Source organism: Nomia melanderi, chromosome 2 (assembly GCF_051020985.1).
Source record: "Nomia melanderi isolate GNS246 chromosome 2, iyNomMela1, whole genome shotgun sequence".
Classification (NCBI taxonomy): Eukaryota; Metazoa; Arthropoda; class Insecta; order Hymenoptera; family Halictidae; genus Nomia; species Nomia melanderi.
Genome location: NC_135000.1, coordinates 24,954,676 through 24,972,633, shown reverse-complemented (window position 1 = coordinate 24,972,633; position 17,958 = coordinate 24,954,676). Strand labels below are relative to the sequence as shown.

Genomic DNA, 17,958 nt, shown 5'->3' with positions numbered 1-17,958 from the left:
ATTTTGCACGCCAACGGTAGGTATCTTGTTTGCGCGAGTTTCGTCCGCGAAAGTCGCCGGGTTCGATTTTTATCTCGGCCGATGCCCACACCCCTCCGCTTCTCCGCGTTATAAATCTCTGTCCGGCGGCGGCGAGGAATAAACTTTCCCCCGATTTTTATTGTCCCCGGCACGGTCCAGTTTATACGCGCCACGCTGGCGCGACGATGTAATTTATTCGGAGCGGTGGGAATCGTCGCGCGTCGATTCGATTATTCGATCCGGAGTTTTGTTGTCCCGTAATTAGGATACGGAACTTCGCGCGCCGCCCGGGAGTTGTTTCGGAATTATTGGAGCACGGAGTTCAGTAGGTTTTTATGGTCTCGCGATCCCGCGCCGAGACAAACGTGATATTCAACGTTGTCTCGATGCTCGCGTGTTTTTAGATTCGATTGTTCGGTCGAGAGGTTCGCTGTCCCGTAATTGGAATACGAAACTTTGCACACCGCGTGGGAATTTTTAATAACTGTCGGAACAGACGGTTCGGGAAGTTCCCGTATTTCTGTGATTCTATATCGAGACGAATTTGATGTTCCATTTCATTCCGATGCTCGAGTGTTTTTAGATTCGATTGTTCCGTCGAGAGTTTTGCTGTCTCGTAATTAGAATGTCGAACTTTGGGCGTCGCGTGCGGGTCGCTGGGTATCATTGAAGCACCGAGTTCAGTGGGTTCGTATGGTTTTGTGATCCTACGCAGAGACAAATGTGATATTCAACTTTGTTTCGATGCTAGTGTATTTTTAAATTCGATTATTCGATCGAGAGCTCTGCTGTCTCGTAATTGGAATGTGAAACTTTCTACGCCGTGTGGGAGTTTTTAATAATTATTGCAGTTGAAGGTTCGCGAAGTTTTCCTATTTTTGTGATATATTGAGACAAATTTGATCCATTTTATTTCAATGGTTGTGTATTTTAGGAATTTATATGGAGTTTATTTGCGACACAATTGTATCAGATATAATTTTAACGTTTATACAATGTTTTGACTGAATTGGTGAATTTTAGATTGAAATGATTTAAACTTTAGAATAATAGTTATAAGTGGAAACGGTCGGCAACGAGCAGACACACTGAATATATTCAAGCAACATTTAATTCCCTCGAACAACGCGGGGCATGCAAACATTCCATTTTACCGGTTCAAAAGTCTTCATTAGTCCCGAATGCATTTTATATATTTCATCTCCTTTCCAATGCATTCCAGGGTCGCGGGGAACCCGCAATTTAAACATTAACACCGCGCGCGCCGTTGAATTCGGTACGTTCTAATTAGTAAAATAGCGCCAGCCCTTTCAAATCATACGAGTTTCCCTTCTGGACGTAATGTATTAATAAAATAAATCGGGCGGCAAGGGGAAAAAAGACGTCATTTAGCTGGAAGAGTGGAGGGTCCTCGAGTTTCGAACATTGTCGCAGCGATTTTAATAAGGCTACATGAAAAGCGGCTGAAATATAATTTTCCTAGCGCGCAACAATGCGTTCGAGCTTACGGAAATCCGCGTGATCGGCGCGCGGTTTCCGGCGCGTGCACCGGGTTGCCACGGTCTACGGACTAATTGTATTTCGAATGGAAATTGTACGTAACGCGGTTGCAACGAACGAATCGGGCGCATTGTTCTATCGAGGACCGCGAAAAGGCTGCTGACTACCGATTCCTTGTTTGCCAGCTACGATGTAGTTTCTCGTGGCTAGAACTCTTTTGTAAACCGCCCTTCGAAATACTCGTGCTTGAGTTTCGAACTGCGGAAGGGAGAGAATGAGAGGGAGAGGGAGAAAAAGAGAGAGTTAAAGGATTGTGTAATTCGTAGAACAAACATCGGGCGGGCAGCTGTTGCGCGAGCAAAAAGGTTAAGACATCTGCTAGCGAAAGCTGCCGGCGAAATTAAGCTAAACTATTCTTTAAATGTAAATCAAATCGTCGTTCCGCATCGATTTACGCTCGCCCGCCTGGAAGAAGTTAATTTCACTTCGCGATGCACCTTTGGACGGCCTTCGCGAAGATCTCGGGAGAACATTGCCAGCGCAGCGCGGAATATGGAAATTCTTGGACGTCTGTCTTCAAATGAAGGGAGTTTCATAAATGCGTTCACAATTGTAGCGGAGGAAGTATTTTTTAAATATGAACTTTTCATCCGACGAGCAGAAGACCAGACATGGAAATCTGGTTTTGAATGAAATCCTGTGTATGTAATAGTGGATGTCTCGAGATGAAAGACTCTCGTGGCTTTTTCGACAGTGGTCCTCTGTTTTTGAGAAAGACGAGGATCAAGCTTGTATGGTACTGTAGTAAGACAGTTTTTTCTACGGTTTCCTTTGTTTTCTTATGAATTATAGTCTCTAATTATTACACTATCGTAATATTGTTGTATTGAAAATTAAAACAAAATTCATTCTTTTCGAAAACGGTGGACTATTATTGAACAAGCACCGAGGGTTTCTCATTTCTAGATATACTACAACATGGAATTACACTCAAAAACAGATTTTGATATCTAGTCCTCTCCTTATGAGTACATTCTACTATATTGACAATATTACATTTCTATAATAAAAAGAATGACAGATATTTATCAAATTACTGCGCAGACGTAACAGAAGACGACAGATCCATGAATCTCTAACATCATCGAACTATCTTCCAACTGAACCAGAACATTTCGAACTATTTATCCGAAAACCACGATAAAACCGCCAAAAAAACATATCACGGTTATCCTCGAACACTGGAACATCTGCTCAAACAACGATCAAAGTTAAATCCTTCCGCCATAGAATCCTGCACGCATATTGACAGATATTTACCAAATTACTGCGCAGACGTAACACGACAAATCTATGAATCTCTAACATCATCGAACCTCTATCTTCCAACTGAACCAGAACATTTCGAACTGTTTATCCGAAAACCACGATAAAACGACCAAACAAATATACCACGGTTATCCTCGAACACTGGAACGTCTGCTCAAACAACGATCAAAGTTAAATCTTTCCGCCATTGAATCGCGCGCACCGTTCTCGCACAAAACCAGCACGGACGGATCCAGTTAAGGGCTAGAAACAGCAGCGGCGAGCCAGCCCGAAACTTTTGCCAGTGATATAACATATCAGCGGTATCGGTAGCTCGTTGAAACCGGTGCCAGAAACGATCGTTGGCCGAATTATCGGGATCAGCATTCCGGCGGTATTTGCGGGCTGATTGCGGCGGCCACGGTAGGGAACGATTCGCCGGCCGCCGATAAATATGGCCGACGGATCCGGCGGAGCGGGGCAGAGAAAGGGACACGGCCTGGCCTGCCCGGGAAAAAGGAAAGGGACCACGTGATCTTTTTCGGCCAGGGACAAGAGGAAACGACGATAGGGTGGGACGAGCCGGGAGACGTTTCCGGTTGCGTCGCGTCACACCACCGCGCGCCGAATACGCTTCCGGTAATCAAGCTACCGCGCGGGCTGGCTCGAAGCCGGCCGGCTCCGACTAATTAATGGAGACTGATTGCTCGACTCTGTCCGGGCTCACCCGGCGCTGACTCCGCTTTATCAGCGCTATTTAAATTTTCGAGTCCTTCCCGGAACCGCTGAACGACTACCGACCCTTTATGGGAACACTTTGAACCGCGTAGATTGAAATTAATTCCGTTGGGCGAGGGTCGGATCACGTTATCGGAATCAGCGGGACTGCTTCATGACGGTTCGGGTGACGGTATTCTTGATTGAAACGTGTACTTCGTTGCGTTCGTTCATCGGGAAGCATTTCTAATGGTTGAACCGGTTAACTGTGGAATTTCGTTGGGAAAAAAAATGGAGCGTGTACTCGTCGAAGGACGAATGCACGTGGAGTATATTTTAATGAAAGATCAACGCGAAACAAAGAATTACATGTTTACGTGAAGAAATAAAGAATTCATCGCTGAAGGAATTAGTATCATGTCAAGCTTTACGACGACGTGTATACTTGTCAAACAGTTAACTGGTTGTGTGATGTGTTTTTGGAGGTTATCGCTTGGATAATTGTTTTGTTAATGAGATAATAGCTTTGGGACCTGAAGTAGTAACTGTGGAACTTAGTTTGAAAAATCGCTCATTGTCCGCGTAGTAAAATCAAATAGTAAATCACGTAATCGGAATCAGTGGGATCGTTTCATGACGGTTCGGGTGACGGTATTCTTAATTGAAATGTGTACTCCGTTGTTTGTTGATTGGAGAGTGTTTCTAATGACTTAACGAACTGTGAGATGTGTTTTTGGGGGTTAGGTCACTCGGATAATGTTCTATTAATGAGCTAACGTCTTTAAGAGCTGTTATTAACCATTGTCCGCGCAGTAAAATGAAATAGCGAAGCATACACAAATGCACCTAGAATATATACTAACGAAAAACTAAAGCGAAATGAAGAACACGTTTACCTGGAGAAATTAATAATGTATCGTTGAAACAATTAATACCATTTTGCGTTTTAAGATGACGTGTATATTCATCGAACGCAGTTAAATGGTTAATGAGTATGCAGCTAGTGTAGTATTTCTAAAGGAAATTAGGTAGCACCATAAAATCTAATGAATGAGAGTAAACATCGTTAGAGACTAAAGATGCAACGTGAACTTTCCAAATGAAAAATGAAAGGAAATGTCTGCAGTGAATTCGAGATGAATTGTTGGGGATAAGTTTGAGGATATAGGGTACAATAGATTGTACGGAATCTATTCTACACGAGTACTGTTCCTAGCACGTTTGTTGCTCTTGTCTCTATCAGCTTTCAATCGGCACTTCGCCGTTCCTCTGAAGTAACCGGCTCAGAATTAAACGCACTGCGTCGCGGCTTCCTTTATTTACGAGACAAATTCCTGGAGGACTCCGCCTTTTACGGGAACTTCGCGTCGCCGAAGGTTTATTAAACCGAGACCCCTTTGCGTCGTCTAATATCTCGGGAGAGTACACAGTCTAGATATCAATAAGGAACTGCCGGTTATTCTCTAATAAAATATAAACGTTCGCGAGGCGGTTCCGTGTCCCCGGTATTTGGACATTACGGGGACGACGAAATGGTCTCCACGATGCTAAAGTAAATCGGTTAGCTCTGCTCAAACAGGAGTCCCGTCTTTATTAACCCCTTGAAAACCGAGGTCTCTTAAATCATACCCCTAACCGGCAATCTCAATGCTCGAGACTGCGCTTTCAGCTTCTTACCACATCCTCGATGTAAACTACCGTAAAATATATACAATAAAATAAACAATCGGTCAATTTAATACTCTCCACAGTCTCGGAAGCTAAAATCATTCTCCTAACGAGCTGTATCCAACGAATATTCAAACGACACGAACTTCAGAAAAACTGCCCTATTAGAGACTCACTCGGCTAAAAAATTCCCCAAACCCCGAACAAATTCATCAAACTCCGAAATCACTAAAAAGAACATTCCGCCAACACACACTGCCCGCACAAAAACGCAAAGAGGCCGACGCGCGACATCAGGCAGCCATGAAACAATTAAAAGCTCACCCCGGCAAAACTGAAGCGCCGGTCGCCCGGTTGGCTCGCATCGAAATTTCCCTTCGGCTGCCGTCAAAGCGTTTAACTTCCGGTCGCAAAATTTCCGCGGTAGTTTCACCTGCCGCGTGTATTCGCATAGTTCGTCCGCCGCACGTGAACTTTGCCCGGCGTGCCCCCCCTTCCAGCCCCCTGTCCCGGTTCGAAGTCGGGAATTAACATCGCTGTGAAGTTCCCGTATGAGAATCCGATTACGCGGTCGCGTTGGGCAGCGTCGCTAGGATTTCCTTGCCGGCGGTCGCCGGAAAATATAAGGGCACTCGGCGCGATCGAGCCCGGAACCGGCGCGCCGCAAGGGAGGACCTTTTTATTCCCGTGCCGCGCGGCAGCACGATAAAACCGCGCGGAACTCGTGCGTCGCATACTTGCCCCCGCAGACGACAGAAACAAGAATTCGCAATTTCCACGGATAAAAATTTCAATATGGCCGCGAGGTAATCCGTGCGCGTCATTCGATGGCTGAGTAGGCTGGACGAGGGGGGCGCGCGGGGGCGGCTGCGAAGATTTTTCGGCGGGTGTATAAAGTTTCTCGGAATGTTCTCTCCTTTTATGCGTTCCTCGATTTTGCGGGGAGAATACCGGGTTTTAGGGGTTACCCTTCGCACTTGGAAATTGTTTTAGATACGTTCTTCATTTTATAACTGAGATTAACCGGTTGGATAAACAACTTTTGTGGATATTTAGCAAAAATGCGGAGGTGATTGGGTGTGTATGCAAAGAAATTGATAGGAGTAGTTATCTAACGAGAGCACAAATATTGTGTTATTACAAGAAAATGTGAAAAAATAACATTTGTTCAAATAAATTTACTTTGATTTATTTTTTGAAAAACAGTAAGAAAATTATAATTGATACAGCGCTATAGCGCTCCTCGGCACTCGAACGGTTAATATAGATAATATAAATTAAGGTATTCTGTTTTAACGTTCCACGGATAATTACGTTAAATGAAGTTTAATATTGAACATGAAACTTTGTAATTTCGCTTTATTAAACCAAATGTGTCGCCTCTCGAGTGCAAAGGGTGAATATGATAGGGCGAGCTAGGTTCGAAGGGGTCGAACGTGGATGTTAATAAAAATTGTTCAGCGCTTATTTCCAGAATTTCCCCAAGTTGTATATTCCTTCTTTTTATGATTTCGCCCGAACCTCCGGCGTTAAATACCAATTTTTATGAATAAAGAGCTTAACGTGGCTGCGGAGCTGAATAGGACGGCTCGCAGTTGAGAAAAGGATTCACGAGGATATCGGTGAAAAGATCGCTCGATGTTTTAAAATTTCCAGTATCGTTCGTAGCTGTTTCACAGTTTTATCCCGCGATTGTTCTGAAATTCTCGCGTGAAGGAACAATCGTCACGGATGGAAATATGAATATGGTGATAAGATAATCCATGAATATGCACAGAATTCGATCTTCGAGTTGGTTAGACCGAAATCAGCGTACAGGGGCGGCGTAAAAGATTTCTTCGTACGTTTTTACACCGCTTTCAATTCTCCCCCTTCCCGCGCGCGTTTCCGAATGTTCGCCCGAGAAAATCTGGCAAAAATTTATTACCGACCGACTCCGGCGTCGAATTATTATAAACCGTCCGAGATCGATCGCGCCGCTCGGATGAGAGGCTTCCATTCGGCCGGGCGTCTCACCGGTCCCTCATAAAAGGTGAACGCTGAATCGATTAAACGAAACGGGAATAATAAATGAACACCGACTCCCGCGGAGTTCCGGTTCCCGTTCTGTGTCTCTACGGTAGCGTTTCTGTATTTCAGGGCGGGCCGCGGTAATTTTTCATCTAGAAAATTTCAAAGAACTAGCAACCGTCCCTTTTCATCTTCCTTCGAGAATTGAAAGATGAATGGCCGTTTTTCAGCGCTGGCGCAGTGAAAAACCGACGCGGCAATTTTTCATCCGCGATTTTCGAAACCCGCCTGCTCTTTTTTGTTTTTGTTGTTCGCGTGCCCGGAGAGAAGTGGAAATTCTGGAGCTGGTTAAGCTTTTTAGTAAAAAGTTTCCAGCGACGAACTACCTGTCTCTCTTTAACATCCGTAATTACTGAGACGAAGATCTGTATTAATTGATTAGATCATTTTTTAGCATATCTGGTGTATATTAGAATTAAAAGGTTGATTATTACGGTTGTCTATTATCCCTTTGCACTCGAAGTTTTTTTCCATTCACATTACTAGTAATCGGAAGCAATTTCAGTGGAAAGATCGTATTCACATATAAGTAAATGATATGCGCATTAAAAGAAAAATTCATTGTTGTATGTTATTGTTTTTTCGAGCCGCGACTGCCTTTTGTCACCAAGAGCGGAATATCCTATACACAATAGTTTTTACGATTTGCCTTTGTCCTTTGTTATGAACTGAAAATTATTTGCATAATAATATCTCTATTTTAGAAACGTAAAATATTAATAGAACATTTCCGTACTCAATATTTTAATTTCCTTTTCCTATTCGTATTTAAAATAGAGACGCATATAGTTTTATTAAATTATCTTCTGCTCTCTACTGTGCAGATTAGAATTAAACATAGATTTACGAATCTAAATAGTAAGTTAAGATATTCGACCGTTAAAAAAGAGTTCCATCGGTAGCTGATATTCCGCGATTAATCAAACGGCAGAGCAACGCGTAACAAATTCACCGTTAGTCGCACAGAACCGGCAGAATTCAAGCGCAAACAATATCGAATTACACGACTCAAAGACGACAGTATCGAATCACGTAGTAACTCAAAAGTGAAGTTGACTTCCGCAACTTCGCCGGCAATCGGGATCGAATTATCGGGCCCGAAGCGTTACACGCAGAATTTCACGGTTCCAAAGGTGCCGGGTATCGAATTGCACGTCTCCGAAGCGTGTCGAATTACAAGACTCATCTGGTTACCGGTGTCGAATTACACGAGTCACGAATTACGGATATCGAATGACAGAATTCAAGAACCTCTCCCGCCGAATTACGGGACTCAAGAGTCATCAATAGAGGCAGCGCGCGTTAATGCACATTTCAATCTTCCCGATCCGATTCACGGGAAATCGATCTAACGCTAATTAACCGAGCCCCATCGCCCGGATTTCAAATGAAACAGAGCCGAACGGTTCGCCGAAAGTTCGAAATAGGATTCGAGCGGGACGCGTTTCCGCTCGATATCGCCGGCATTCGCGCGATCGGGTGCATTATGAATGCATAAAATCAGCATAAATATTAGATCGCGCGGTATCGAAGTCTCGCTGCGATCGTATATCCTCTCCTCCCGCGTCATTCGAAGCCGGAAAGGGAATAGCCGAAGGTACCGTGACGCTAATCCTCCGTCGAAAATTACAACTCCTGCGCGCGTCAAGCGTATTTCGTTCGCCGGATGGAATTAAAAATGATCATCGATCGGAGCGTCGCTCGCGCGGATGGAATTTTCGAATGTAACGGCCGGATGCGGGTAATCCGGCGAAAGGGTTGCGCGCGAGCGCGATGACAGCGGCGATACCCGGCGCGTCGCAGTCAAAGCAGCTTTGCCAATTTCCGCTCGGAGGCTTCAAGGGAAAACCCGGCCGCCGTGCATCACGGTTGCCGTTTGAAACGCAGGAATCGCGGTCCGCCGCTGGCCGAAGATTCCCGCGAGCGATTTTTCGAAGCGCCGCGCGTCGTATCGGCCCCGACGATTTCCGCGGCAAAACAATTTCCGCCGAGCCGGGGCATCGCCGCGACGCATAACTGTTACGCTATCAAAGGAGAATGGCGCGCTGAGAATTTCCGGGTTCATAGTTAACCTACTGCGTGTGCACACCCGGCGCACCCCCTCCACGTGCTGCCGGCGAATCTTTGGAATTGTTCGCGTGGCAAAAGCCATTGGTCTACCGATGTTGTTACGGGAATAATTCATGATCGGCTGACGGTTCTTCCGAGGATTTTTGGGGAAATTGTTCGTATCGCTTTGGCGGGACTTATGGAATTCTTATCGGTTCTAGTGTTTGTAATACTGTGAATGCTCGAGGTTAATGAATTACTGAAGTTTTATTGTAATATATTGTTGCGTAATATATAATGTGTGTTAATATACACTGTTTAGATCTTTAGATACGAATGATCGTTGATACAACTTTGGAAGTGTCATATTTAATTTTGTAACAAAGGATTTATGATTTTCATCTTACATCCTTTAACAGAACTACCAAATGAGTCAGAACGAATTTCGTGTCACTTGTGTAATTATGGAAAACAGGCGATCTTCTGAGAAATTATTCAATAAATTGATTTAGGTAAATGCAAACTGGAATATAAGGAAATACACTCAATGAATGTATCTTTATACATTTTATAAGGAAATACAGAATAATTCATTTCACTGCTCGGTTCTAGTGTTAATATTGAATATTAAATCGACGAATAATTGATTTCAATGAAATTATTATATTTGACTGACGCAGTTAGCAGAGCTTGATCAAATGAATAAAAAATAGAGTATAATAATAACGGATCTGATTAGATCTTAGCTTTTATTGAGAATAAATATTAAATTCAGTAGAAAACCAACGAGTCACGAATCGGGACAGTGAATACGTAATCCGAACAGTTTCAATTCAGATACGAAGCTTAATCTCACGCACACACCGAATCGCAACGAAACGTTGGCCATTATTTATATTAAAAAAAAAAAAAAGACAAAGGGAGATAACGTTATTCATAGTTACACGTCGCGTTATCTTTGTTTCTTCCGTCCACGAATAAACCGGCGCGCGCGGATTTCATTTAGTATTCCCCTCGTGCTAAAAGTTCCCGTCCTCCCATGCGAGCGCCATTTTTCCCCGATTTTCGTGAATCGACCGTCCTCCGTTCGATATCGACTTAATACCGTCGCACGCGCACACGCACGCACACGCGCGCGCGCACTTTTTGTCCGTTCATATATTCAACGGATTAATAAATCGATCCGGGCCCGTGAAATGGAATCCGAAATCAGGTTTTCGGAAATGAACGGCCGGCTAGTGAAAAACGAAAAATGTCGGACGAATCTCTCGCGTGACAACTCGTTTCCATCGTTATCTAGAAATCGCTCTTGCGAGAATGTGATACATATGCCTGGTGACAATATTACCGGGTGCGCGTGGCCGCTGACACGATTCGAAATTCGATAGGAAAATACTAGTTTAACGAATGTCACCGATAGATGCGGATAGTAGAAATTATTTTCAATAATAACAGTAATAATAATAGTTATACAGCATCATAAATTGAGATCGAGAGTCCTACATTTTTCCACGAATGTCACAGTGTTAGAAAATTCAGAATCGATTGCCGATTTTTCACTGAATCTATAACGCGTCGTAATTACTTGAACTGTAATTCCATAAGAGCTCATTCTCTTAACAATCTCGACAATAAAGTTACTTTCCCCGTCCGATTTTCATTACTACAATCGTAGAAGCCAAGAGTCCTCAAAAACCACGCAACGCTATAAACATAATAAAACAATCGGAAAAATTTCCACTTCCGTTCAACGTATAACTTCCAAACCCCCGAGCCAGAGAACCGAATTTCCCCCCAATTCTCATTCGCTAAACCCGGTCTAATTTCGAATCAAACTCCCAACGAGCATCGGCAGTCGAATCGCTACAATCTCGCAATCGCGTTTATCACGTTTTTATCGGAGCTCTTCGATCAAGGATACGCCCCCGCCGCCGCTCGGTTTCATTTCCGAGAATGCAAATCTTTCAAGTTTCAGATCCCGAACTTCCAAATTCCTAATCCCCGATCTCTATAATCCCGGGGTCCCGGTTCTCTCTTTTCCCCGGGCGCACGCAAAGCGGAACATTCGTCCGTCCCGGAACGGTGCACCTGTTACCGTTCACGGCTGCTGAAAACTTCAGCGTTCCACCTGTCATCGTTCTCACCGTGAACGTTAATTGGATTAAAAAAAGCTACGGGTCGAAAGAGAGGTTAGACGGTGAAACGGTGAACGAGGGAGCGGCGGGCGGTGGGAGGAGCGAACGGTTCGCGGGGATAAAATGTGGGAACGCGAGGTTCTGTCGCTCACCTTATCGCCATGCTCTTCGCCTTCAAGTGATGCCATCTCTGGTTCATCTCGTCCAGCCGCCGCTGCAGCATAACGGCGTCATCTTGACTGGCCAACGAGCTCAGCAGCTTTCGCCCTGTGCCGTTCAAGGACGCGTAGACGTCGCGGTGTGTCTCGATTTCCGATTGGAGGTCCTGTGAACACGACGAGTGCACTCATTAATTATTTGAATATTGAGGAGAATTTTGATTTAGTATTTTTATTTGGAAAATCAGGATGAGAGGATGGGCATTAATTATTTGAATATTGAGGAGAATTTCGATTTAGTATTTTTATTTGGAAAATTTAAGGAGGATGTTTCGGGAATTGGTGAACGTTCCTTTGAGATTTAGAGGGAGTGCATTAGTCAGTTGAATATTGAGGAGAATGTTGATGTTTCAGGATGTGGTGAACGTTTTTTGAAGATCGACAGGATGTACATTAGTTATTTGAATATTAAGGGAAATTTCTATTTGGCATTTGTATTTGGAGAACTGATTATCAATTGGTGAACGTTTCTTTGAGGCGAAGAGGGTGTAGATTAATTCATTTGTTATAGGCTTGGTTGAAGAAACTGTTGTAAGGAGTAATTAGAAATAAGGAAATAGGAATATGATAGTTTCTTTAGGGAAATTCATGTGAAAATTCGTAAATTTCATGGTTTCTTAGAGAATGCCATAAGTCTACAAATGTAATGTCACAGAAGTCCTGGTACCCGAAAACACGTTCGAAAACGTTTTAAAAATACGCTGAACAAGGTAAATCGTCAAGAAAGCATGTATAATTTCACGTTAAACGAGCGACGATTATGATGGATGTCACGGCCAACCGGATCGATCATTTATCGAATTATTCCCACCGAGGAAACGTGTTTTCCACGAAGAATCGCCAAGAATTTATGCAACGATCTTGCAGAATTTTCGCTGCAAGAACATTGCGGGCGTTTCGTCATCGCGATGACGTGAATTGCGGCGAACGCTTGGGCAGAAGTGATTTATGCTCGGTTCCCGTGTAAATCGCCGGCGGGGGGTTGCGTTGACGCGCGTCGTTCGCCGCCAATGAAAATAAATCGTGGCCGGCGCGACTGTATTAAGAAATATTCGCGAGGCGCGCAGCGTGCGCTGCCGTCCGTTTTTCTTTCTCGTGGTATTTTTCATTAACGATACCGAATATCGCAGTTTATCGCGTTACCACACTAGTGAGAATCAATACCGCGAACTATAAACCTTGGTCTTTATGCGGCGACACTTTTATAGCGAGACATTAACACTAGAGCTACCGAGCATTTAATACGATTAATATGTGATCCGTATAAAAATTGTAATAGATTATTGTCAGTTTTTTTAGACATTCATTATAGTATTCAAATGAAACTATTTATTTTCAAGATCATTTCAATTATTGAATGCTTATAAGATATTAATAGTTGCGAAAGATCAAAACCAGTCATTTTGACTGGTACTGCAGTTTGCAAATTACAAATTTGAAAAATGTAATGACAAAGACATACGGTGTTATTAGAAAGAATTATAATGAAGACGCACGTAATTATTAGAAGTAATTGGAAACGAATTATTAGAAATAATTACAGAAAATGGATTATCGTAGTAAACATTAAAAGGACAAGGCTTTGGATATTTTATACATTCCCTCGAATCCGATGCATTCTATGCAACGTTGCACTTATGAATTTGTCATGAGCGAATAAAAGTCCGTTGTTCAGTTATTACGACGGTCCTGCGAAAGCGAAACAGACGCAGCTGGACGGAACACAAAAGATGAGTGGTTTATTAAAAATTTTGTTGGCTCTTTTGTTTTTAACCCAATTAAAAGTTTAAGGGAGGGACTAATGGCGTGCGTTGTAAATCTGCACATAAAAATGCGGGCTTCCTTTAAATATCCGCTGCTCGACTGTGTAATCTTTACAGCCTAGCCGGGCATCTTGCTTCAAACTTCGGCTAAACGAATTTCAGTTTGTACCGTTATAATATTATGGCACAATCAGCTGCGTTTAATAATGCAGTAAGAATATAACGACGCCAGCGAAGGAGTACAAATAAAATAATGTGTATCCTCGTTGGTGAATATTTCGTCTGTTCCCCAAACGAGAAGGAAAATGACCTCGCGCGAGGAACATCTCTTCAGGAATTATTCTCCGCAGCGGGATAAATGGCGAAGAGCCGCAAGTTCGTTGGCAAATTTCGCAGCGCAACGCGTGAAATAATTCAGCGGCCCTTGTTTCTGACGCAGACATTAAGTTCTATAATTCATGGGAACACAGATTGAAACCCGCTCCGCAATTGAATACAGGATCCGGTGGATACTTCATATTTCCGGGCGCAGGCTTAATCCCAGACAGTAACTGCCAGTTTACTCGCGATCTACGTTCGCCCTTACGACTCACGGCATGTTTCAATTTCTATTCAGCTTCGATATCGTCTCATCAATCCACAATTACACGATATAATCGTATTCAATAGACTACTAAAATCTCCGTCGAATTTTCAAGAATAATACAGGTAAAACTGAAACGATCGTTTCGATTCTTAGAGACTCTCGATGGAAATTAGTTTAACAAATATCAATGAAAATGACGTGTGAACCATGAGAATGATTTTCTTTCGAAATTATTCAATGGAGATATATGAGTTGACGTTGAAGCGACAATATTGTCACGGGTAACGAACATATTTTGATAAGCAGGCTGCTTCGATATTTTCGCTGAAGCTTCCGCACCGGATGTCTGGGCTTTACGAGCACCGGGTATGTAGCACGGACGAAAAAAAGAAGAGGAGGATCGCTGGAAAATAGAGGGAAAATATTGTGGTGTTGCAACGGTGCAAGGAAGTTGCACGCGAAAGCGGCGCTACATCCATCAAAATGCTTTTCGTCGGGGCGCTCGTCGAAAGTGCGAATCGGTGACGTTTAATTGGAACACCGGATGTCTGCGTCGCGGACGATGAAGTTTGATGGCTGACGTTGGATTTATCGTCGGCCGGGTTTACACGCAACAACCCGTCGCGCGACAACTAGTGAATCTTTCACGGTACTGGCAGCGGGGTTTCGGATGGCCCTGGAAATCCGTTCCGAGTGTCAAACACGGGATGACAGCAGCATACACTGCGGCCTCGGTTTATTGTGAAACAAATTGTTAAACGCGAAGAATCCGCCGTGGAGCGGGTAAGGAGAATATTTCTCCTGTAACGATGCGCACGGATCAAAACACTATTACCAACATATTGTCTTGAAAGTAAATTTGTACTTCACACGTTGAATGCCGCGCGATTTCATGGTATAAAATACTTGAAATGGAAAAAATATAATATTAAATCATTCGATTGAACTGCATTGTTGTTATCGCAGGTTCATCTAGCTGAATGTCACCGCATTAGTTAGCATTATTTATAGAAATGTTTTCAAATAATCATGCTTTAATTGAGTGAACTACAGTAATTCGGTTAGAGGTCACCGGTGACCCTCATGGCATTCAACGTGTTAAAGCACTGCAGGTTCTTTTGTAACCAATCAGCAACTGCAATTAATTTTTATAGTACTCCTGGCGAAAATGAGAAATGCTATAACATTCAGTGCAGAATTTGGATATGTGGAAAATTGAATAATTTTAGGGTAGTTTCTTTAAGATTCATTAAAATATTTAACGTATAATACAGGGTTCAAAGGGTTAAATTAGAGTGGACAATTTCTCCGCGTCTCTAAACTGCCAATAGAAACACTTTGCACGAGCTTCGTAGCAAAATAATACAGCAAGAGGTTAAGTGTCCTCGTCGCAGCATCATTCGATCAAGAACGCCGAAAAATACTTCGCTCGTCGCGCAACTTTCCTCTTTAAATTCCACTCGATTTTCTCGCGCTGCATCGTCGCGGTCTTTCAATCCCGCGCGGAACAACGGCCGGGGAAATAATCAGCCGGCGAGGTCCGCCAATCGCGGCGGCGGGATCGCGTGATACCAATCGATCCCGGCGAGGATCGAGGAGGTGTGGCGGCGGTGCGACGTCTTAAAAGCGCACTTTCGATGCAGATTAGATTTTCCGGGTTAATGAGCGCCTACGAAGTGACCCGGCGTCGCAGGACCGATCGAAGGGAAAAATGGAAGGAACCGTTTAAGGGGGAGGGGAAATTCGACCGGTCGGATCGCTCGCAAAAAAGCGGCCCGCGGACCGCTTTTTTTGCCCGTGCGCTTCTTATCGCGGCGCAATTACGCAAATGCGCGTTATCGGCGCCACGCCGCATAGCAGCCCTGTAACCGTCCCTTCGTTCTTTCTTCGGTTTATTTTGCGATTTTTATGTCACCCTTTTCCTCGCCGATAAACGATCCTATGGACGATTCCCTGCTCGATTCCGGGGAATATTCCGCCGATAAGGATTCACAATCGGAGGATTCGCTGGAACTTTATACTGGATGATCCTGAAATCGTGTGAAAGGGAAGTGCTCGGAAAAAGCGAGCCGATAAGTGAAAGAACATTTTTGTACGGGGTATATCTTGATTTTGGGAATCGATCGAACGCGTAGTGATTCTTTTAGTGTTAACCCTTTGCACTCCAAAAATTTGTCACTAGAAATGTTCACTAGATGACATTTTTCTTAACTAACTTAACGAGGGATCTATTCACAAAATAAGGGAACAATGGTATTTTCTTTACACATTTCACGTATCGACAGATTACTCAATGTTAAATACGAAATTTTACAATTTTCGCCAATCGTGTGATGACTGAGAGGCACCTTTGGAGTGCAAAGGGTTAATATTATGTATTAATATCTTCTTTTGTTTTCGGAAAGTAGATATATTATAGAGATTCGAAATGAAACATTTTAACAGCAAAACAACGCGTACGTTAAGCTTGTGTTGTTTTTATAAATGCTTAATGTTTGCTTCGGGCGATGACTTAACCCTTTGCACTCGAAAGTTTTTCACTAGAAATATTTAATATTTTTCGACGAGACATAGACGACATTGCTTGAAACTAATTTAACGATAATTCACAGATAAATTAAGCGACACAGCCATTTTATTTCAATATTTCCTATAGCAATACAAAGTTTAATTTAAAATACTAAATATTCAACTTCATAGTTTTGCTGTATGAAATCAAATGGTGACTGAGTCATCTCTCGAGTGCAAAGGGTTAATAAAGCTCGGATATTTCAGCTTAGTGTAATTGATTATACTAATTTACAGATCACTTTAATAACTGAAATCTATAGGATACAGTATTTAGTCAAATAACTGGCTACAAAACAGAGAAAAACAAATTACGATGAATTTTCCTTAATGGAAACCGAAACAAAAGGAAAAATGAACATTGATGAACCAATTAATCGGACAACATAAGAATTAACAATTAAATTAAATGAACAAAAGAAACCCTTTGCACTTCGAATTTCTTTTGCATTTTTTCCTCGGTAACTCTGTATTACGATATTTTATTTGAAATGCATTTTAAAAAATAACTACTCTCCAGAGCAGTGTAAACGATTCTTCTTAATGATAATATTGAAAATAACATAATGATATAATCTATTTGAAAAATATCTTGACAAAGAATCACACCTGTAAATAGAACCGATATCGAGTCACGCTCGACATAGTAGCGCAAACGGTTAACCACAAAATCCAAAGTCCGCCTAATTTCCGGATTCCATAAATAGGAGCGAAGGGGTGCTAAGAATCATTGAACATTCCCGGGGATCCCGTTGAATAACGAACCCACGGCTTGACAAAGTGTTAAGGAGCTCGTCGCCCCAAGTAAATCCCTTCTTAGCTGGTGTCTTCCATAGATCACGTGGATCCGCCGGCTTTGTACCCGCGGGAACTGGGACTGGGGTAGTTGCAGCCTAGCGGAGAATCGTCGCGGAATCTCGGAATACCGACGGGTAATCGGCAATTCCTCATTAGAAATCCTCGGCGGTATGCACGTCACCGGCTGCGACCGCCTAAGTGTCAGACATTGATTAAGCTCGGCACCGCCGATTAAATACGTCTCGCGACGGAACAGCCGCCGCTTCAAAAGACGAGACCCCTTGAATAATGCCGACCGTTTTCTACGTCGTGGATCGTTGCTTAACGCCTGCCGAAAATTTTCCGCGTCCGCTCGTCGTTCATTAGTTGCTTCACTGTCGTTCGAGAGGAATTGATTTGCGATCGTTTGCTTGAATTTACGATAGAGTGTGGTGCTTAGATTCTGTACCGGTTAATTTTCTATTTTGTTATTAGGGAATTCTGTTTTAGTTCTATCTGATCTAATTATTTCTATTTTGTTCTTAGGGAATTCTGCTTTAATTCTATCTGATCTAATT

The 17,958-nt window shown here is 43.0% G+C and overlaps 1 protein-coding gene across 9 annotated transcripts in view; it reads right to left on the bottom strand.

Moving 5' to 3' along the window:
- LOC116426948 (dystrophin, isoforms A/C/F/G/H) overlaps positions 1-17,958 on the bottom strand; it is a 650,967-nt gene that overhangs the window by 147,608 nt on the left and 485,401 nt on the right. For all 9 annotated transcript variants that reach the window (XM_031976684.2, XM_031976686.2, XM_031976683.2 and 6 more), the window contains one exon: positions 11,621-11,793. In XM_031976684.2, coding sequence (XP_031832544.2) covers positions 11,621-11,793 — 173 coding nt within the window. The remainder of the gene's footprint in view (positions 1-11,620; positions 11,794-17,958) is intronic.